Raw genomic sequence first — 23334 nt, 5'->3', positions numbered from 1 at the left:
TTTTTACTACTGTCGGTCCCTTTTCTACCAGAAAGTAGAATGCTAGGCAATGATACATAATTGAATCCATATTTTTATATTGTTTCCTTTACAGTGGCTCAACCCCTTTTAACTTTTTCACAATGTATTGTGTTACAACGATGAAATCGAAATGGATTTATGTTTTTGTCCCTGATCAACACAAAGTGTTGAAAATAATTGATTTGATGTTATGACACACAGGGGGTGAATACAGAAAGAGTTGTGGTGCAACCATTTGTCTTTGGAAGTTAAGTAATACGCTAAATCAAGTCTGCCAGTATGGAATTAAGATGGTTTATATAATTTCAGATTAAATACACATGTCTCTAGAAGGTCCCTCATTTCCCTAGGACAATTCCTAACAAAAACAGCAAGTAGACAAATGAACACTCAAAATACATCCGGAACAAGATTATTCAAAAAACCCAATCAACGGTGAGATATTGAATATCCATTAAAGTCCATTATTATGAAATGGAGAGAATGTGGCACAGCTGTGAATCTGTCTTGAACTGGGCATACTTTTGTCTCAGATATACCATATGGCCAAAAGTATGTGGACACTCGACCATCACAACTATATGAGCTTGGTGGACATCCCATTTCAAAACTGGGCATTTGCAAAAGAAATCCCCCTCACATTTGAAGTCAAACCTACATCCCTGCATTAGGGTGTACATTTTATTATACAGATACATATTTTTTCCAGTGCTGTATATATATATATATACACCGAAAAATTAAGAGACCACTGCACCTTTTTCTTTCCTTTCCAAAAAAGTTGAAAAGGAAGGTTTTGAGAGAGGAACAGATGGGTTAAAATTAAGAGACCATGGCAAATTGAACGCTTCTGTTCCTCACTCATATATATTTACAGTGAGGGAAAACATTTTTTTATCCCCTGCTGATTTTCACAAATCTTACAAAAATGATTTGACAAAGAAATGATCCTGAAAAACATGTCAAATTGGTGTGAATTGATTTGAATTTTAATGAGTGAAATAAGTATTTCATCCCCTCTCAATCAGAAAGATTTCTGGCTTCCAGGTGTCTTTTATCCAGGTAACGAGCTGAGATTAGGAGCACACTCTTAAAAGACACCTGTCCACAGAAGCAAACAATCAATAAGATTCCAAACTCTCTACCATGGCCAAGACCAAATAGGTGTCAGGGAGAAGATTGTAGACCTACACAAGGCTGGATTGGGCTACAAGACCATCGCCAAGCAGCTTGGTGAGAAGGTGACAACAGTTGGTGCGATTTTGGAAGAAACACAAAACAACTGTCAATCTCCCTCAGTCTGGGGCTCCATGCAAGATCTCATATCATGGAGTTGCAATGATTATGAGAACGGTGAGGAATCAGCCCAGAACTACACGGGAGGATCTTGTCAATGATCTCAAGGCAGCTGGGACCATAGTCACCAAGAAAACAATTGGTAACACACTACTCTGTGAAGGACTGAAATCCTACAGCACCCGCAAGGTCCCCCTGCTCAAGAAATGTACAGGCCCATCTGAAGTTTGCCAATGAACATCTGAATGATTCAGAGGAGAACTGGGTGAAAGTGTTGTGGTCAGATGAGACCAAAATCGAGTTCTTTGGCATCAACTTAACTAGCCGTGTTTGGAGGAGGAGGAATGGTGCCTATGACCCCAAGAACACCATCCCCACCGTCAAACATAAAGGTGGAAACATGATGCTTTGGGGGTGTTTTTATGCTAAGGGGACAGGACAACGTCACCGCATAAAATGGACGATGGACTGGGCCATGTCAAATCTTGGGTGAGAACCTATTTCCCTCAGCCAGGGCATTGAAAATGGATCGTGGATGGGTATTCCAGCATGACATTGACCCAAAACACACGGGAGCTGAAGGTTCAAGATGCCAAATGTCAGCCTCGAAACGTTAATGATTTGGAGAAGATCTGCAAAGACGAGTGGGAAAAAATCCCTCCTGAGATGTGTGCAAACCTGGTGGCAAACTACAAGAAACATCTGACCTCTGTGATTGCCAACAAGGTTTTTGCCACCAAGTACTAAGTCATGTTTTGCAGAGGGGTCGAATACAAATACAAATAAACCTACCATTAAAACTATAGACTGATCATTTCTTTGTCAGTGGGCAAACATACAAAATCAGCAGGGGATCAAATATTGTTTTCCCTCACTGTATATACAAATATATCTCATGAGTGTGAATATTTGAAGAAATATTGTTAATATCAAGCATTTTAGTTACCGACTATTTATGCAGCAGCAGCGCTTGGATGGCATATAAATTGTTTGCCCTGTGGGGGGAAATCTGCACCCACTAGATAATTCATTTTACAGCGCAGTGTTGATGAACCATGTCTGTATGTATTGTTGAACAAAGGTCTGAATATCACAAATTGCCAATGTAGAGGAATTCAAAGTGAATAATTCATCATGGCAATGCCACTGTTCTTGAAAGAAGAGAGATTGGAAAAGATAAACTGTACAAAAGAGAGACAAGTTGCAGCATCAAATTACATCGGACAAAGAAAAGCAATGTATTGTTTAGAAACTATACTTTACTGGAATTGACTGTGAAGTTCAACTTTTAAGCTAGCATTTAATGAATTTAACTTCACAACAATCCAGAAAATCACTTTGTATGATTTTTAAATAATTAATTTGTATTTTATTGCTTGACATAAGTATTTGATCATCTACCAACCAGTATGAATTCTGGCTCTCACAGACCTGTTAGTTTTTCTTTAAGAAGCCCTCCTGTTCTCCACTCATTACCTGTATTAACTGCACCTGTTTGAACTCGTTACCTGTATAAAAGACACCTATCCACACACTCAATCAAACAGACTCCAACCTCTCCATAATGGCCAAGACCAGAGAGCTGTGTAAGGACATCAGGGATAAGATTGTAGACCTACACAAGGCTGGGATGGGCTACAGGACAATAAGCAATCAGCTTGGTGAGTAGGCAACAACTGTTGGCACAATTATTAGAAAATGGAACAAGTTCAAGACGACGTCAATCTCCCTTGGTCTGGGGCTCCATGCAAGATCTCACCTTGTGGGGCATCAATGATCATGAGGAAGGTGAGGGATCAGCCCAGAACTACCCAGCAGAACCTGGTCAATTACCCGAAGAGAGCTGGGACCACAGTCTCAAAGAAAACCATTAGTAACACACTACGCCGTCATAGATTAAAATCCTACAGCGCATGCAAGGTCTCCCTGCTCAAGCCAGCGCATGTCCAGGCCCGTCTGAAGTTTGCCAATGACCATCTGGATGATCCAGAGGAGGAATAGGAGAAGGTCATGTGGTCTGATGAGACAAAAATAGAGCTTTTTGGTCTAAACTCCACTCGCCGTGTTTGGAGGAAGAAGAAGGATGAGTACAACCCCAAGAACACCATCCCAACCGTGAAGCATGGAGGTGGAAACATCATTCTTTGGGGTGCTTTTCTGCAAAGGGGATAGGACGACTGCACCGTATTGAGGGGAGGATGGATGGGGCCATGTACCTCCTTCCCTCAGTAAGAGCATTGAAGATGGGTCGTGGCTGGGTCTTCCAGCATGACAATGACCCGTATTGCCCAGCGATAGCCCGAAACCTGAAGGATCTGGAGAAGTATGGAGGAGTGGGCCAAAATTCCTGCTGCAGTGTGTGCAAACCTGGTCAAGAACTACAGAAACGTATGATCTCTGTAATTGCAAACAAAGGTTTCTGTACCAAATATTAAGTTCTGCTTTTCTGATGTATCAAAAACTTATGTCATGCAATAAAATGCAAATTAATAACTTAAAAAAATTATACAATGTGATTTTCTGGATTTTTGTTTTAGATTCCGTCACACAGTTGAAGAGTACCTATGATAAAAATTACAGACTTCTACATGCTTTATAAGTGGGGAAACCTGCAAAATCGGCAGTGTATAAAATACTTGTTCTCCCCACTGTATATATACACACCATGGATATAAAAAGTATACACACCCCTGTTAAAATGCCAGGTTTTTGTGATGTAAAAGAATGAGACAAATCATCTCAGAACTTTTTCCACTTTTAATGTGACCTATAATGTGAACAATTCAACTGAAAAACAAACTGAAATGTTCCAGGGGGAAAAATGAAAACCTTACAATTACCTGGTTGCATAAGAGTGCACACCCTCTTATAACTGGGCATGTGGCTGTGTTCAGAATTAACCAATCACATTCAAACTCATGTTAAATAGAAGTCATTACACACCTGCCATCATTTAAAATGACTGATTAATCACAAATAAAGTTCAGCTGTTCTAGTAGGATTTTCCTGACATTTTCTTAGTTGCATCTCAGAGCAAAATAAATGGTCCACAGAGAGCTTCCACAGCATCAGAGGGATCTCATTGTTGAAAGATATCAGTCATGAGAAGGGTACAAAGCATAAGATATTCCATGGAACACCGTGAAGACAGTCATCATCAAGTGGAGAAAACATGGCACAACAGAGACTTTACCAAGAACTGGATGTCCCTCCAAAATGTATGAAAAAAATGGTCAGGAAGGCTTCCAAGAGGCCTACAGCAACATTAAAAGAACTGCAGGAATTTCTGGCAATTACTGGCTGTGGGCTGCATGTGACAACAGTTTCCCGTATTCTTCATATGAATGGGCTATGGGGTAAGGTGGGAAGACGGAAGCCTTTTCTTACAAAGAAAAACATCCAAGCCCCGGCTGAAGTTTGCAGAAACAAACATCAAGTCCCCCAAAAGCACTTAGGAAAATGTGCATTGGTCTGATGAAACCAAGTTTTAAATATTTGGCCATAATTCCAAAAGGTATGTTTGGCGCAAAAACAAAACTGCACATCACCCAAAAAATACCATACCCACAGTGAAGAATGGTGGTGGCAGCATCATGCTTTGGGGCTGTTTTTCCTCATCTGGAACCGGGGTCTTAGTCAGGGTGAAGGGAATTATGAACAGTTCCAAATACCAGGCAATTTTGGCACAAAACCTTCAGGCGTCCATTAGAAAGCTGAAGATGAAGTTCAACTTTCAGCACGACAACGACCCAAAGCACACATCCAAATCCACAAAAGCATGGCTTCATCAGAAAAAGATTAACGTTTTGGAATGGCCCAGCCAGAGCCCAGTCCTGAATCCAATTGAACATCTGTGGGGTGATCAAAAGGTGCTTCAACAAAGTATTAGTTTAATACTTTGTTGTGCACACTTATGCAACCAGGTTATTGTGAGTTTCACATTTTTTTACATCACAAGAACCTGACATTTTAACAGGGGTGTGTAGATTTTTTATATCCATTGTATATGTGTGTGTACATATATATAAATAGATACACACACATTCCTAAAAACACTTATGTACTTAGCATGTACCCACAAACCATAATTATTGAACCATTTATAGTAGTGAAATCAAACAAACTTATTTCCCCAGGTTTTGGCTATCCTAAATTAAATTGTGCAAAAACCAACATGTTTCACTAATTCTATCCCAAGAAGTATATCAAGTATATATCTACATTTGCATAATTAGAATAATTAACCATCTCAAAGTATTTTTGGATCTGTTCACACTACAGACACCAAACAAAATTGCATAATTATTATCAATGAACACACTAACAGTATTTAACAACATTTAATAGTAAGTACAGACACCAAATATTTTTCTTTTACAAATATTTATCCGCTATGACTACTTAATAACAAATTTTGAATCAAATAACCTTCTAACAGTATTCCTTCAACAGTTCAAGTTAGAAACAACATTTTTGTTTTAGATGTTCTATAGATAATAATACCATAAACAAACGTTCAACAAGCTATGTGTTGATAAGCAACTGTTTGCTAAGGTTAGGATTCAGTTAAGAATAATGTTTAGGTTAAGGTTAGGATAAAGGTGTAGGTTAAAAGATAGTTAAAATTCTACTGATAGTAAGTAGATAATCTGTATAGTATCTAGAGAAAGCTTTTGTGACTCAAAATAAAGTGTTACCAAATTCGCAAAAACGTGTATTAACTACAATTATTGGTATAGTTAAATCCACTAAGAATTTCTCTTGAATCTTTCAAGTTAAAGTCACCAAACATTTTGTTTCACATGTTTATGCTAGCCCAACATCAAGTTCACAAATAAATGTCAACTACAGTATTAATATCTACATTTGCATAAATAAATAGGTTTAACATTGTTTTGTGTGACAAGTGTAACATAGTTTGTAAAATAAAATTTTACAGATTTCTTTACTGACCAATCTCTTGTGAAACAACTGTTGTAAGGACTTGAAGATATTTGTCAGCTTGGCCACATTAGTTCTAGATTATTTGGACATACCATAACAGGACAAATGTGTTTTTTGAAAAATCCCACATTCTAACACGCATAAACCAGATCCTAATTTCACAGTTTACCCAAATTTACAAAACTTTAGTAAAGGCTTGACCGAGATAAAGCTGTTCTATGGTGTGTACAGGGATAAGTTGGAGTCTAATTACAACAGCTCTAATCCCAGATGCATGACTGTGACACATCACAAAATACAAAGGGAGAAATAGCAATCATGCACGTCCCACCGCCTGGCACCCTGACAAGCTTAACTCCTTCTATTCACGGTTTGGGGCAACCAACACAATTCCTTCAGTGAGGCTTGCTGAGGACCAGGACGACTACACTATCCCTAACCACAGCAGACATGAGGAGAGTTTTTTGTGAACCGTCGGATGTCACCAGGGCCAGATGGCACCCCAGGCCATGTCCTGAGGGGGTGCGCTGACCAACTTGCGTTTTCACCTCCATTTTCAACCTGTCCCTGTCCCTGTCTGTAATCCCCTCCTGCTTCAAACAGACCACCATCCTCCCTGTACTGAACAAACCTTCCAACACCTGCCTGAACGACTAGCACTAACCTCCACCATCATGAATTGCTTCGAGCGGCTGGTCAGAACTCACATCTGCTTCACATTCCTGACTCCTTGGAACCCTTTCAATTTGCATACCGCCCCAATAGATCTACGGATGATGCCTTCGCCCTGACGACACATACCGCCGTACAATTGGTTCCTGAACTTCCTGACAAGTAAACCTCAGGTGGTGAGAATGGGAAACCTCACCTATTATACACTGACCCTGAGCACTGGAGCCCCACAGGGCTGCGTACTCAGTCCCCTTTTGTACTCCCTGTTAACGCATGACTGTGTGGCTACCAAGCGTGCCGCACAAGCCCTGAAAAGTGAAGCCAAAACGTCTCGATCGCCCCCTGGTGAGTGGTCCCAGTATAGGTCATTAACCCCGCCTCCCCATGTTATTCAATGGGACGTGAGACTAACTAAACAATTAAATTGCAGAAACCGAAGCTGGTTTCTGTCATTTACTGTAGTTTGTATCACGCTAATGTAAATTCAAGAGTTTGTTTTTAAAATAAGTTGGTTTTTAGTTAGTTATTTAATGCTCTAAAAACGGTGGTGTGACGTCGTGATTCACAGCTGTGATTGACAGCTATCTGAGCCGAGGAGCCACTGAAGCGCCAACAGGCTTTTTTCGCGATCTTCGGAGGACTAAGGAGATTGGAGCTTCAAATTTAATCTCTAAATTTCTATAATTGATATAATTTAACACGGACATATTGGGTTGTTCTGCAGTAGATTGTGCTAACCAATCTGGCATTTCCAATCGATCTTTGAATTTTTTTCGGTAAGTTAAATGTATAAGCTATTTAATTAGTAAATGAATGTAATGGGCTAGCTAACGTTAGCTAAAAGACGACAAGCCTCGTTAATAGCCATGTTAATAGCTAGCAGATGATCGTTAGCTAGAAGTTACCAATTATTTTTGTATTAGGCCTATTCTAAATTAAGGTTAAACATGATGTAAGTTAGACTATAACATATCGTCTAGGTTTAACAAGGAAAGGTTGTACTGTACTTGGACTTGATTGAACTCTGTTTAAATGTGTGGTTAGTAGGCTACTTGTATGTACCTTATTTTAATGAGGTTGGAGTGGAACGGAGCAGACAGAGTTCACAGGAGCAGGACTCCACTTCCAAAACAGTGCAGCGTGTGCTTGCGATTGATTACGGTATGCGCATTCTGCGAGGGAGAGTGAGGGCAGGGCACAGGGGTGGGGCCGTTGATTTCGCGGCTTTACGGCTTTACTTCCTGCTCGCTATTGCGCATAACTACTGCGCAGAACTGGTCCCAAGATCGCTATCTGCGCAGACGAAAGTCCAAGATGTCAGCGCCATATCGGGACACTGGCGGCTTCAGTTTTCACCAATGGAAAAGAGCGAAGGGGCGTCGTCCATTTTTTTTTACAGTCTATGGTGGCTACACACAGCTTCAACATCATCCTCAAATTTGCGGATGACACAACCACCCTGGGTCTCATCTCCAACAACTATGAGACCGCTTAGAGAGGAGGTAAGGAACCTGGCTACATGGTACAACCTCTCTCTCAATGTCTGCAAGACTAAAGAGATGATCATGGACTTCAGGAAGCGGCAGAGGGGCAGTCATGCCCCCATACACATCGATGGCGCTGAAGTGGAGTGGAATTTAAGGTTCTCGTGAGTTCATCAATGATGACCTCACCTGGTCCAGGCAAGCAAACTCGGCAGTGAAAACTGCCCAAAAATGGCTATACTTCCTGAGGAGACTCAAGAAGTTTGGCATGTCTGCAAAAACACCCACCAACTTCTACAGGTGCCCAATTGAAAGCATCCTCTCAGGCTGCATTACTGCCTGGTACAGCAGCTGCTCCACTGCAGACCTCAAGTTCTTCCAGAGGTTGCTAAAGTCTGCGGAGCGCATCATCGGCGGCCCCAAGGTAGCGTCTCGTATATGCTACTGGAGCATCGGCGCACGCACTTCCAGGCCATAAGGCTCCTCAACCAGTAACACTGACCCATGATCATACTGATCACACATAAACATTCCAGATGCTCTGATGTCCTTTCAGGTACTTTTAATGGGCATTAGAATATTCCTTTGCATGTATCATTCATAAGCACATTACATGTATCTTTAATACTAAATACTTCTACCATACTGTTCATATTCCCCCATCCTACTCTTTCAAAACTGATGCTAGTTTACATTTTCTATGTATACTACTGCCATACTTGCCATATCGACATTATTCAATACTACTACCAATATTGCTGGTAGTTTACAGTACTCTATTTAACCATTCATAAGCTTATTGCACTCATATGTATCTATAACATTCAATAACTCTACCAATTGCACATACTATATTACTGCCATACTTGCCATATCTAAATGTCCAATATTACTACCTAGATTGCTACTATATCAATAATACTACCCAGATTGCTGCTAGTTTACAGTACTCTTTTTAAACTGCTGCTAGTGTACAGTTGTATATTGTTGCTTTATTTTAGTAAAAAAAAGTTAATTGTTCAAAAAAATTCTAAAACAAAATGAAAGCCATTGTATTTTCTCTGTTTTTACAGTGTTTTTACCAGTGTCTGGACACTGGTAAAGGGGTGGTCCTAATTAACTAAATACTATCCTGTATCATAGCCGCGGGAAGATGTTTTGATCAGGAAGTCCTCTTGGCTGACCCTTGTGGAGCTGTTGAACAATTATCTCAATAGCACACCACAGTACACCTAGGACCCATTGCGAATGAAGCAAATTGGTAGAACGAATGGCAGATAATACAATACATATAAGAATGACTTTGAGAATCTTGGCAGCGGTGTTACAAAATACCCAGAACCCCCCATGCCCTGTGCTTGCTCCATTTCTATACCTACAAATGTGAGTCCCCCAAAATAATTCCTTGGCTCCTAAAGATGGTCAGAGTAGGTTATTCTATAAAATATCAATCACTTCAAATCCACCATTGTCGAATCCATTAATGGAGTGGAGGTGGTGTGCGTTGTTGTGGAAGCAGTGGGCACAGTGTGCTGTGGCCACAGGCAATACCTTGGAAAAGTTGGAGAAGTCCACACTGTACTTGCCTTCTTTGGTGCGGGAGATGATGGGCTCAAATTTGTAGCCCCATAAGATCTCCTGAGGAATGAAAGAACTTCTGACCTGGCAGGCAAAGCTGGTGGACTCAGCTTTGCTGTCCAGAAAGACTACCAGCTCAAACTCCTGCTTAGGGAGAGTGTCCTTTGTCATCTCAAAGAAAGGGCTGGCCTTGTCAATCACGTGGTACAGTGTGATAGGGCACACAAAAAACAGATTGTCCTTCCCAGCATCCACCATGAATTCTACGTTAACCTGGTCCATGATTATTGTCTCCCCGTCAGGGGTGACGGTCGTCCTTAAAAGCTTGCCATAGATCTGGCTTCCGATCATCAAAGTCTTGCGCAAGTTGGCCACTCTGATCATGAGGCAAAGGACGTCCTTCTTTTCACAGACAACAGCTTTGTCACTGAATGTAATTGTCTTGGCCCTTTTTTTAGGGAGGGAGATCTTAGCCAGGATGGCTCCACACATGAAGCTTTCGAGGATGGCTCCTATAATTGCCTGGATAATAATGAGGGTTACAGCACCCGGACACTGAGGGGTGACGGCACGTACACCATAACCAATTGTGGTCTGGGTCTCCAGAGAGAAGAGGAAGGCTGAAGTGAGACCATTGACATTCCACATACAGGGGACATGGTCCTGGGGTGGGTTTTGCCACAACAAGTCCCCGTTGTTTTTGGCAACCCAGAACCACAATAGGCTGAAGATGAACCAGCTTAGGGTGTACGAGGCGATGAAGAAGAACAGGACAAAGCGCCAGCGGATCTCCACAAATGTCGTCCAGAAGTCCATGAGAAAGGCAAAGTGGTTGTTGTGCTTCACATGGCCAAATTCAATGTTGCACCGGCCATCTTTGCTCACCAGACGTATTTTGGTGAGTTTTCGCTCCAGCAGGTGGTTCTGAATGCGCTTCCGAATGCTAAACACCATTCTTTAGGTCCTGTAATCTATAACAGAAAATCAAAATGTTAATTAAAAGCAGTTAGAAAATGCATACACCCAACAGTACATATTGGTTTATAGAAGGGGTATAAACAATGAATTGTAATGCTGAATACTTAAATAAGGTTTGGTATCACTTTCTTTGGAGTACATATTCATAACACTTTACAAAGCAATGTATATCTACTCATGACAAACATGAGGCAGTACTAATAGAAGACAAGCATATACTGTACATAGACACACAGACTCAATTCATAATTCTGTGTCTTGGGGGTTAGCATGTGACTCTGGTAGGAAGATATGTTTGTTTTTTGTAAACTGTTAAATTTGATATTCAGAAAATTCTAAACCATTATCTACCGAGATGCCAGACGCAAAGTGGAAAGAGTTGTAAATGAGATCGAAAGAGTTGTAAATGGTAGACAACAAAATATTGTTGGGCAAACGATGCAGAGGACTTTGCACAGCAAAATAATTAGTACGCAACTCTCGTCAACAATGCTTAAAGGAAAGGTTCGCTATTTTTGAACCTGTGTTTTTTTCTGATTATTTAGCATAATCCTGGAATGTAGAGATATTTGTTTTGGAATTATTACAGTCGATTTCTTTCAAGGAAGCCTCTCTCCATGCTACAGTGGAAGTGAATGGGGCAACCGATATAGTGTTGGAAAATTTATGATGTATTCGGTTTTCCAAAACGGGAAGGACAGGGTATATTGATATAGGTTTCCGTATGTTCTCCGAAAATGTTTTGTGCCAAAACGAGCATTGTGTCAATGGTTATGTTTATTCTTTCTAATTCTTTTTGGAAAGTGCAGGTGCATACAGAATCTGTCTGTGAGGATGCTATATCAGTAACCAGATTTATTTACAAAACTGTAGCTCACATTAGCTAGTATACAATTGGGAAAACAAGTATTTGATACACTGCCAATTTTGCAGGTTTCCCCACTTACAAAGCATGTAGAAGTCTGTATTTTTCTCATAGGTACTCAACTGTGAGTGACGGAATCTAAAACAAAAATCCAGAAAATCACATTGTATGGTTTTTAAATAATTAATAATAAGTATTTGATACATCAGAAAAGCAGAACTTAATATTTGGTACAGAAACCTTTGTTTGCAATTACAGAGATCATACGTTTCCTGTAGTTCTTGACCAGGTTTGCACACACTGCAGCAGGGATTTTGGCCCACTCCTCCATTCAGTCCTTCTCCAGATCCTTCAGGTTTTGGCGTTGTCGCTGGGCAATAGGGACTTTCAGCTCCCTCCAAAGATTTTCTATTGGGTTCAGGTCTGGAGACTGGCTAGGCCACTCCAGGACCTTGAGATGCTTCTTACGGAGCCACTCCTTAGTTGCCCTGGCTGTGTGTTTTGGGTAACTGTCATGCTGGAAGACCCAGCCACGACCCATCTTCAATGCTCTTACTGAGGGAAGGAGGTTGTTGGCCAAGATCTCGTGATACATGGCCCCATCCATCCTCCCCTCAATACGGTGCAGTCGTCCTATCCCCTTTGCAGAAAAGCATCCCCAAATAATGATGTTTCCACCTCCATGCTTCTCGGTTGGGATGGTGTTCTTGGGGTTCTACTCCTCCTTCTTCTTCCTCCTCCAAACACAGCGAGTGGAGTTTAGACCAAAAAGCTCTATTTTTGTCTCATCAGACCACATGACCTTCTCCCATTCCTCCTCTGGATCATCGAGATGGTCATTGGCAAACTACAGACGGGCCTGGACATGCGCTGGCTTGAACAGGGGGACCTTGCGTGCGCTGCAGGATTTTAATCCATGACAGCATAGTGTGTTACTAATGGTTTTCTTTGAGAATGTGGTCCCAGCTCTCTTCAGGTCAATGACCAAGTCCTGCCGTGTAGTTCTGGGCTGATTCCTCACCATCCTCATGATCATTGATGCCCCACGAGGTGAGATCTTGCATGGAGCCCCAGACCGAGGGAGATTGACCGTCATCTTGAACGAATTCTTCCATTTTCTAATAATTGAGCCAACAGTTGTTGCCTTTTCACCAAGCTGCTTGCCTATTGCCCTGTAGCCCATCCCAGCCTTGTGCAGGTCTACGATTTTATCCCTGATGTCCTTACATAGCTCTCTTGTCTGGGCCATTGTGGAGATGTTGAAGTCTGTTTGATTGAGTGTGTGGACAGGTGTCTTTTATACAGGTAATGAGTTCAAACAGGTGCAGTTAATACAGGTAATGAGTGGAGAACAGGAGGGCTTCTTAAAGAAAAATTAACAGGTCTTTGAGAGCCGAAATTCTTACTGGTTGGTAGGTGATCAAATACTTAGTCATGCAATAAAATGCTAATAAATTATTTAAAAATCACAATTAGATTTTCTGGATTTTTGTTTTAGATTCCGTCTCTCAGTTGAAGTGTACCTATGATACAGACCTCTACATGCTTTATAAGTAGGAACACCTGCAAAATCGGCAGTGTATCAATTGTTCTCCCCACTGTTGATTGAGAGCTCAAACAAAAATGCCAGTACTGCTAGTAAACCTACAAGAGTGTGTCTGCGAGGAAGATTTATCCAGCAATCGGCTTTGTTTACAACATCCAACTTCACAACTTCATAGCACAGTCAAGCAATCTGTATGACTGTTGGTGGGTCACACAGTGGAACACAGATGTCAGCTCAGCAGCAGCTATTTTATTATACATGGAGTCATCCTCCCGCTTAAAGAACGAGGAGACCAACGTGTTGGTCTGTACAGTTGTGCTGTTAGCTGTATGTAGTTTGCTGCTAGCATGCAGCCTGACGTCGGACTCCCCCCGTGTGAAACACCAAACTCCTTCCTACATACATTGCAGAACACTTTGTTTGCATCGCGTAAAACTGCAGTAATCCAGGGGTATTTCCCTACCCAGTCCTCCTGGTATCTGCAGAGGCGTTTTTGCTTTTTAGCTACGGGTCCCGGGACACCAGCCTGAGCCTCCATTTCAAAAATGAATGAATGAAAATTCGCGCCTGTAGCCACCTATACATACTATTGCAACTTGCAGCCAATGAGCAGCCGACGGGAGTTGGCAGCAGGACCCCTCAATGCATGGACAGTTTTTAATGTTCTATCATCCTAGAACTAAAAAATATATATATTATTTGAGAGTCTGCTTTTGAGACTTTGTTCTAATTTTCGGGACAATTAGGGCAGGATTCGGGATTCGGGACAATTGCTTGGATTTCGGGACTGTCCCGAATTTTTCGGGACGTCTGGTCACCCTATCTGCTGGTAAACCGACACAAATCTGTCTGCCAGGAGGATTTATCCAGCATTCGCCTTTGTTTCCTAAATGTAGCTCACATTAACTAGTATAGACTACTAGCTCAAAGACAAATGCCAACAAATTGAATTAGCTGCTGGTAAACCGACGCGAATCAGTCCGCGAGGAGGCCTTATCCAGCAACCGGCTTTGTTTATAAAAACTAGCTCACGTTAGGAGTGGGATTTATTGCTACCTAATGCCATATAGTACCTAGATGTGTCAGTGGATGAGGCTGAATCGGCTTCAGCGTGTGCAACAAATGGCATGGACTTTCAAGTTCTTACAAAACGGACAGTTTTGGAAACCTTCCACGTCCCCAAAGAAAATGGAAGAAGAGGCAGAAGCCGGCCAAACGGACAACTCTCAAATCTGTAAGATCGCATGTAAAAGCTTTCTGGATAATTCTGTAAGTCCCGTTCTGCAGGAATTGTATGGGGAGGTACTGAAATTGTTTCTACTAGCATTGGCACGATTTTGATACTGTTGGGAACGGCCATATCAGTTATTTTCCCTGACTGATAACATTCCGGAATTAAGGCCTGTCTTTTAGACAATTACCAAGATTTCATTTCATTAACATAATAGGGGACTGAACATTCTCCAAATATTTTGGACATATAAATATCCATACATTATGCATGTTGCTAGCTAGTAAACTCCAATGATGTCAGATTTTGAGTTAATACATTTGTTTATGAAAAAATCTGTTTCACGTATAACATAACCATTGATACAATGCACGTTTTGGCATTTTCTATTCAGGAGAACATATCAATACACTGTGGCATTCCCATTTTTGAATACTGGATGTATCATATAATTCCGAACACTACATTTGTCCTGTTCATAAACATTTTAGCCCTGGGAGAGACTGCAGGAAATATTGGAGGAACTCAAAACTAAAATAATTTACGGAAAAAAATCTCCAGATAATCTATAAACAGGTCCCAGTTTTTTAAATAGCGAACTTTTTGTTTAACCCTGTTAGTGTTTTAGTCGTCATTAACCCATTGGGAAAGGATCGAACTTCAGTAGGACCACTGATTAGGAAAACATGAGGGCGATAAACATCAGTGTCCGTGATTCTAACAAGGGTGAGAGGGAGTTGGATGCGACACCGATGGTTTTTGGGCTGTATTCGTGCATGATCAAGGAATTTCTGAACACCTCTGAAAAACATTAACTGTTGTTGATGCACATTTGATCGCTTACTTGTACTGCACGCTTGAATGACAGTATGTCTTTGTGTGATTTGCAAATGTACTTTTTTGCATCTCTTTTTCCTCGCTCTGAGCTAAATGAGGCTTCAGGTAAGAAATCAGTTAGAAGGGGATTGGTTGTCTCTGCATGGGTTTTCAGGAAGACTCCATATTATTTTTATATAAGAAATACAAATATGGGTGACATGTGATTGCAAGAAGCAATTACACCTGCAATATGCACATCTGCAAAGCCGGCTGGTGTTATCCGTGGCATCTGGTTGGTGTTAGACATTACCAAGTGTCCCAGGGGACCCACTGTTTTCATAATATGTTACTTTTTAGGGACACTTTAAACTCATGAAAATGTTTGGCTTTCTATTAATGTTTATATACTCAGTGTTGAGGATGTCATAAAATTTCATGCAGAACAAATAAAATAAATTATTTTAGTCATGTCAAACAATAAAATGGGTCACAGAGAACCCTAACATAACATAAAGGTTAAAATAATGGGTTGTGGCCAAACATCTATCAAGATAGCTACTGTTTGCAGACCCCATCTGAACCCCATTCTAACCCTATTTCAGTTAACACATCAAAGGATCAATACCTTGAACAGCTATAGTGTGATTTAGCGTTGGATCAAATGTCTGCACACCCAGTAGCTCTCCAGATATGGGGTGCTGATAGAGAAAGTGTTTTACAGTAGTCTAATGTAGAAGTTATTGTACATGGTGCCTTGATCAAGAACACAATTATAGGATATATTACAACTATGGGACCAGTGACCCGCAACATTCTATTTAGATTTACATGGGTTCCAAATAGACTTGAAAACTAGAAATAAGAATGTTTTATGACTCGCTGGTTTAATGGACTTGAAAGTCAGTCCATTATTTAATTCCAAGTCAAGCATTGTCCATAGTTGACAATAAAATACAGTACCTTTTTAACATAATGCTTTTAAACAGAAAAGTGTGTATTCATGGCCAAATTTGAACACATTACAATTGCTTGATTCAGTAATTCAGGATTACTTGATTCAGAACAGAATATTATGCAATTATTCGGGATTCATTATTTTTATCGTTTGATAGCACAAAAAATTACATTTGCTAACATGCTATTTAATATTGTCGCTTCTTTTGTAGACATCTCAAATTGTTGGGTTGTGAAGTGACCGTCTTTTTTAACCTGGCTTACTTACACTGTTCAATAACATTAGTAACTTTAGAGTGGGGACAAACCACGCTTGTATTCGTCCATTAATAGCCACAGGAGTGGGACAGACTGTCAGCACCACATATCGATGCTAGTTTGCATTGCAAAATAAAACTTTCTGTAACGTGAATGCAAACACAACACCAAGCTCAACAATATGGTGTTTTGGTTGTGTAGATTGATGGCCTTTTTTAAAATGAGAAATGAAGTATTTGACTCAACAAAAAGAGAAAGTGAGTGTGTCTGAAGGGGTATGTCAGTGTTTACAGAGTATGAACAGGTTAATCACCAGATGGGCCATTGCATTCTGGATTAGTTAAAGGGGTTTGTTTGCAGGAAGTTCTACCAATAGTAAATTGCAGTAGTCCAGCTATAAAACGGAATGAGGCTGGACAGATTTTAAGAATTTTTTCCGGCTGAAACATAGTTTGTTGTGTTCGTTATGGAGGCCAGTCTAACAATACTACCTTATATCCAAGTTGCTTGCCTTAGTATATAGTGTCTTTCATTTATCTTAGAGGTACTAAGAATATGAATATAATTAGACCCATATTGCACTATGTTCCTAATTTCTCGCTTTTATCTCATTCCAGTACACATTTTGGGTTTTCCAAATTATTTTGTGAAGGTTTCCATGACCCCTTCAATGCAATTCACAAACACCTGAGCATAATGTTGGAGGCCAAACAAAGACACAGGGAGAACAGAGGACCTTCATTAAATAACTAAAATGAAAACAGAAGAAGGTTACATAGAACGTAAGGAGAGAGCGCATTAGATCTAACTGGCATGGCAGGCTGGCCATGCTAGGACGTGACCCTTAGTCTGATGGTCAGTGTTAAAAAACAAAGGTTGTTTGTATTAACAACACACACCGAGCTATTTATAACATAAGTGATTATGTCAGTTATATGTGCTGCTGCTTATTGTAAGAGGTGTGCTTTTTTTCTATTGAGCTAATGCATTTCAATTGAACAGGCTTGTTACCGACATCTGACTGTCTGTGCACTTCCTTTCTGATTTGACATGTCACCGTGTGCACATGAGCAATCTGACATGCTGTAATACATGGACACTAGATACTGTTGTTTTTCAGTCTTTTCTCTGATCAGCTCTAGGCTACTAATAGGGGCTGTATATAGTCTTGTTCAGTGGTTCTGGTGGGTTTTATCCTAAATGTGGGTTGAGGGAAGTAATAACTTGTTCGCAGGTGTCTCAGTGAAAAAAAGGATGTATAATAAAAAACTCTTAGTTTGAGTATACACAACTATTGCAATGCATCATCATGTTTTTTTATTTCTGCACTAATTTGTCATCTACAAGCCCTTCTTTAGTGTGCATATACCACTGTGAATCCCTATTCAGCCCCTATGCCCTACGCACTTGTCTATATTACCCTCCATGGTGATGTTGAGTCTAATAAATGCATTTACTTTAGGGTGACTTAAATGATTTAATTCAGGATAAATTAATAAAAGAAGAGTTCATTAGAGTTAATTTGGAATTACAGTGGGGAGAGCAAATATTTGATACACTGCCGATTTTTCAGGTTTTCCCACTTACAAAGCATGTAGAAGTCTGTAATTGTGAGTGACGGAATTTAAAACAAAGATCCAGAAAATCACATTGTATAATTTTTAAATAATTAATTTGCATTTTATTGCATGACATAAGTATTTGATCACCTACCAACCAGTAAGAATTCCGTCTCTCATAGACCTGTTCGTTTTTCTGTAAGAAGCCCTCCTGTTCTCCGCTCATTACCTGTATTAACTGCACCTGTTTGAACTCGTTACCTGTATAAAAGACACCTGTCCACACACTCAGACTCCAACCTCTCCACAATGGCCAAGATCAGAGAGCTGTGTAAGGACATCAGGGATAAAATTGTAGACCTGCACAAGGCATAAGCGGATGAAGATGCTTTTTATTGCATGACATAAGTATTTGATACTTCAGAAAAGCAGAACTTTGTAAATGCAAACAAAGGTTTCTGTACCAAATATTGAGATCATACGTATCCTGTAGTTCTTGACCAGGTTTGCACACACTGCAGCAGTGATTTTGGCCCACTCCTCCTTACAGACCTTCTCCAGATCTTTTAGGTTTGGTGTTGTCGCTGGGCAATACAGACTTTCAGCTCTCTCTGAAGATTTTCTATTAGGTTCAGGTCTGGAGACTGGCTAGGCCACTCCAGGACCTTGAGATGCTTCTTACGGAGCAACTCCTTAGTTGCCCTGGCTGTGTGTTTTGGGTCGTTGTCATGCTGGAAAACCCAGCCACGACCCATCTTCAATGCTCTTACGGAGGGAAGGAGGTTGTTGGCCAAGATCTCGCGATACATGGCCCCATCCATCCTCCCCTAAATACGGTGCAGTCGTCCTGTCCCCTTTGCAGAAAAGCATCCCCAAATAATGATGTTTCCACCTCCATGCTTCTCGGTTGGGATGATGTTCTTGGGGTTGTACTCATCCTTCTTCTTCCTCCAAACATGGTGAGTGGAGTTTAGACCAAAAAGCTCTATTTTTGTCTCATCAGACCACATGATCTTCTCCCATTCCTCCTCTGGATCATCCAGATGGTCATTGGCAAACTTCAGATAGGCCTGGACAGACTGTGGTCCCAGCTCTCTTTAGGTCATTGACCAGGTCCTGCTGTATAGTTCTGGGCTGATCCCTCACCTTCCTCATGATCATTGATGCCCCACGGTGAGATCTTGCATGGAACCCCAGACCGAGGGAGATTGACCGTCATCTTGAACTTTTTCCATTTTCTAATAATTGCGCCAACAGTTGTTGCCTACTCACCATGCTGCTTACCTATTGTCCTGTAGCCCATCCCAGCCTTGTGCAGATCTACAATTGAATCCCTGATGGCCTTACACAGCTCTCTGGTCTTGGCCATTGTGGAGAGGCTGGAGTCTGTTTGATTGAGTGTGTGGACAGGTTTCTTTTATAAAGGTAACAAGTTCAAACAGGTGCAGTTAATACAGGTAATGAGTGGAGAACAGGAGGGCTTCTTAAAGAAATACTAACAGGTCTGTGAGAGCTGGAATTCTTACTGTTTGGTAGGTGATCAAATACTTATGCAATAAAATGCTCATTAATTATTTTAAAATCATAAAATGTGATTTTCTGGATTTGTGTTTTAGATTCCGTCTCTCACAGTTGAAGTGTAACTATGATAAAAATGACAGACCTCTACATGCTTTGTAAGTCGGAAAACCTGCAAAATCGGCAGTGTATCAAATACTTGTTCTCCCCACTGTAAGTATATGGCAAAGCAACAAAACACAAACAAGTGTGCATATGTGCTATATTTATTGCCATATATATTTGTCTATTCATGGCAGAGCGTCTAACATTTAATAAACTGGTGAACTGGTGGTTTGATTTCTGATTGGCTGATGGCTGTGGTAGATGACACCGTATACCACGGATATGACATTACCGCTCTAATGATTTGGAAAACATTTTGTAAGAGCAATAACGAATATGACATACCACAGCTAAGCGCTTTATCCAGACTCACCACAATGACTCAGCTCTGAAGGGAATGATCAGTTTGATAATGCATTGGATCATAGGGAAAAGGTTAAAGATATCATCTGAAAGTGAGAAGAAAAAAACTTTACTCAACTGTGATGGATATTCTGAGTGACAGTGATAAAAGTGAACAACACTACTGAGGGTCTGAATTAATGATAGATTTTTGCTTCAGCAAATGCTACATGTAGCCTAAATAATAATGTAAGATTCTCTTTTACTGTAAAGAAAGATGTCTTCATGTCAATGAAATATTATACAAGTGCATCTCAAAAAATTTGAATATCGTGGAAACGTTCATTTTGTTCAGTAATTCAAATCAAAAAGTGACACCTTCATATATTCAAGATTCATTACACATAAAGTGAAACATTTCAAGCCTTTTTGTTTCAATCTTGATGATTATGGCTTACAGCTCATGGAAATAAAAAATCCAGTATCTCAAAAAATTAGAAAGAAACATTTATAATAAGGAAATTTCAACCTGAAAAGAGCTGAAATCAGCTAATTAACTCAAAACACGTGCAAAGGTTTCCTAAGTATGTTCATTCATGCACTCAATTGGTTGGGGCTCCTTTTGCACAAATTACGGCATCAGTGCAGCGTGGCATGGTGGCAATCAGCCTGTGGCACTGCTGAAGTGTTGTGAATGCCCAGGTTGCTTTGATAGCAGCCTTCAACTCGTCTGTGTTGTTGGGTCTGGTGTATCTCATTTTCCTCTTCACAATACCCCATAGATTCTCTTAGTCCAAGTCCTGCTTGAAAATTGTTGAACCTTCACACTGGACTTGAAGCGACTTGGATTCTGTGTCTCTCTACTCTTCCTCCAGACCCTGGGACCTTGATTTCCAAATTAAATGCAAAATCTACTTTCATCTGAAGAGAGGACTTTGGACCACTGAGTAACGGTCCGGTTCTTTTTCTCCTTCGGCCAGGAGCTGTAAGCCATAATCATCAAGATCGAAACAAAAAAGGCTTGAAATGTTTCACTTGTGTAATGAATCTAGAATTTATGTAGGGGTCACTTTTTGATTTGAATTAAGGGAAAAAAAATTACTTTTCCAGAATATTTGAAGTTTTTGATATGCATCTGTATGTTTAGAATGTATTCCCTGTCAAAGTTATTGACAGGGAATAAATTGTATTTGCAGTCATATCTTATATTTGGAGGGAAAGTATCTCCTTATAAATCGAATAGATTTCATTCATTATGGAATCCTTATCATCAATATAATTTGAAAAATCATGGCTATTGCGTCATAGAATTTAGGGAAACCCATCACAGTTGTAATTAGCTTTTAAATTTTTACATTTACATTTCAGTAATTTAACTGATGCTCTTAGCCAGAGTGACTTACAGTTAAGACATCCAGATATTTAAAGAAGTTAGATGGATCACACAACTTAGTGTAAGTAAACTCTATTTAATGAATTATCTGTAAGTCAGTGCAGTGGATCACAATAAAGTCACCCAGGGCAGTCTACTACATCTACCAGACTTAATTTAGAGTCTGAAAAGGCAGAACTACTGATTAAAGCTAAAGCATTGGAAAGAAAACAAGCAGAGGAGAAACAGGAGGCTCAACTCAAACCACAAACGGAGTAATTGGAACTTGAAATATAGAAGTTGAAATATAAGCTAACAATGATAAGTTTTATCTCAGCCAGTCGTACCTTGCTGGGAGATATCAGAAATGTTCCCTTTTTTTAAGTGCCTAAACAGGCTTTTGGTGCTTGCAAACTGCACACACTTCTTATTAAAACACATTACAGATTGTGTTGAAGAAGTATTATTGCAAGAAAAAGCTATTTCATTATTTTAATTTGTGTCCAATAAAAAAGTTCAGGGTGCGACTTCCGGCTAAATTCAAGAATCAGCTAACATAATGTAGATATAATGTATGTACAGTACAATAAACTCCAAAAGTATCTGGACATTGCCAATTTTTTATTTCTTTGTTGGCTCTATATTCCAGTAGTTTGTAATAAAAATAGTACAATGACAATCGGGTTAAAGCTCAATTGTGCTTTCTTGTTAATGTACCAAACAGTTGATATTGTTACACCTAATGTTTTGGCTACTGTATGTCTCTGATAAATTTGTTATGATTTATCTGCCTAATGATGGCCAGCTTGACTTGCATTGAAACATTCTTTGCTCTTAATGTTCTTAGAAACCAGTAACAGTCTCCAAATGCAAATGTAAACAAACATAATTGCCTATTAGGAATAGCTGTGAAGACACAACACAGTACATGCAACTGTGAAGACAACTGCCTCGCTTTTCAAAATGGGTTAGTCAATATGAATAAAATAACCTAAAGCTGACAGTCAGCACTTTAACACCAGTCATTGTATAAGTTAAAATACAAAGTGTTGGGAAAAAATGCATGTTTGCATGTTTATCATATAAATCATTACCCTGCTGGAGAACCCAGTGATGCTTCCTCTCAGTGGATGATAAACAGCTTACCAGACAGTATGGGAACTGGAAATCCAAAACCGTAGCCTCTAGATGGTAGTAACCGTTGTTAAGTCTCTTGCAGCGCTACACCTGTGGGATTTTATACAGCCTTGTATAGGCGGGACTGGAGTTACTTTAGGTAATGTTTACACGCACACACAAATAAACAATCATGAAATTCCAGTACAGCCTTCCAGCAGAGATATTGAGTGGGCCTGTGTTTACACCACACAGCTGGAATCCACGGCCAGCCTATAAGAGAATGCTAGAGGGCTGTAGGAAAAAAGCTTATAAAGTGCTACTCAGACTCAGGACTTGATTTCAGTTTAGCATTGACCTGTGCAAATTTCGAGAGAAGGGTCAAATCCTGTTTGTAAATTAGCCCAGGGGTCCCATGGAGGACAGTGGATTTGTCCAGCACCTTCCAGGTTTAGGGCATTAGTATTGAATATGGTTGAGTTGCCTCATCACACTTTGTTGACTCTTTGGCATGGGCAGCTGTGTACAAAATCATAGTAGAAGACTCTGGCCCATAAGTATATCACAAAATTGGGTAAAGGAAAAACAAGGTAAAAGTAAAAAAAAAACTATGCATTGGAATATTGTGACATTCCCTCCCCACCCAGTGTGCTAATTCAGTCACTACATGTTTTCA

At 40.1% G+C, this 23334-nt stretch overlaps 1 protein-coding gene across 4 annotated transcripts; it reads right to left on the bottom strand.

Annotated features, from left to right (window-relative positions):
• Positions 1–9477: 9477 nt before the first annotated feature.
• Positions 9478–22774, bottom strand: LOC105023822 (ATP-sensitive inward rectifier potassium channel 1). Of its 4 annotated transcripts, none has more exons than XM_020046227.2 (3): positions 22689–22750; positions 20174–20277; positions 9478–10966 (listed from the first exon to the last, which is right to left on the bottom strand). In XM_020046227.2, exon 3 carries the CDS (start codon positions 10947–10949, stop codon positions 9855–9857), a length of 1095 nt encoding a protein of 364 aa, XP_019901786.1. In that variant the 5' UTR covers positions 10950–10966; positions 20174–20277; positions 22689–22750; the 3' UTR covers positions 9478–9854. The 4 variants fall into 4 exon arrangements, with proteins under 4 accessions (XP_019901786.1, XP_019901790.1, XP_019901796.1 ...); XM_020046231.2 differs by having other exon boundaries at positions 20202–20277; XM_020046237.2 differs by lacking the exon at positions 20174–20277 and having other exon boundaries at positions 22689–22774.
• Positions 22775–23334: the final 560 nt, after the last annotated feature.

The sequence above is a fragment of the Esox lucius genome, chromosome 1 (genome assembly GCF_011004845.1).
Source record: "Esox lucius isolate fEsoLuc1 chromosome 1, fEsoLuc1.pri, whole genome shotgun sequence".
Lineage (NCBI taxonomy): Eukaryota > Metazoa > Chordata > Actinopteri > Esociformes > Esocidae > Esox > Esox lucius.
The sequence above is the reverse complement of the archived record's forward strand: the minus strand, read 5'-3'. Positions and strand labels throughout refer to the sequence as shown.

Excerpts from the sequence above, each read along its gene's own strand:
- LOC105023822 (XM_020046237.2), bottom strand. The coding sequence starts at position 10,949 with ATGGTGTTTAGCATTCGGAAGCGCATTCAGAACCACCTGCTGGAGCGA.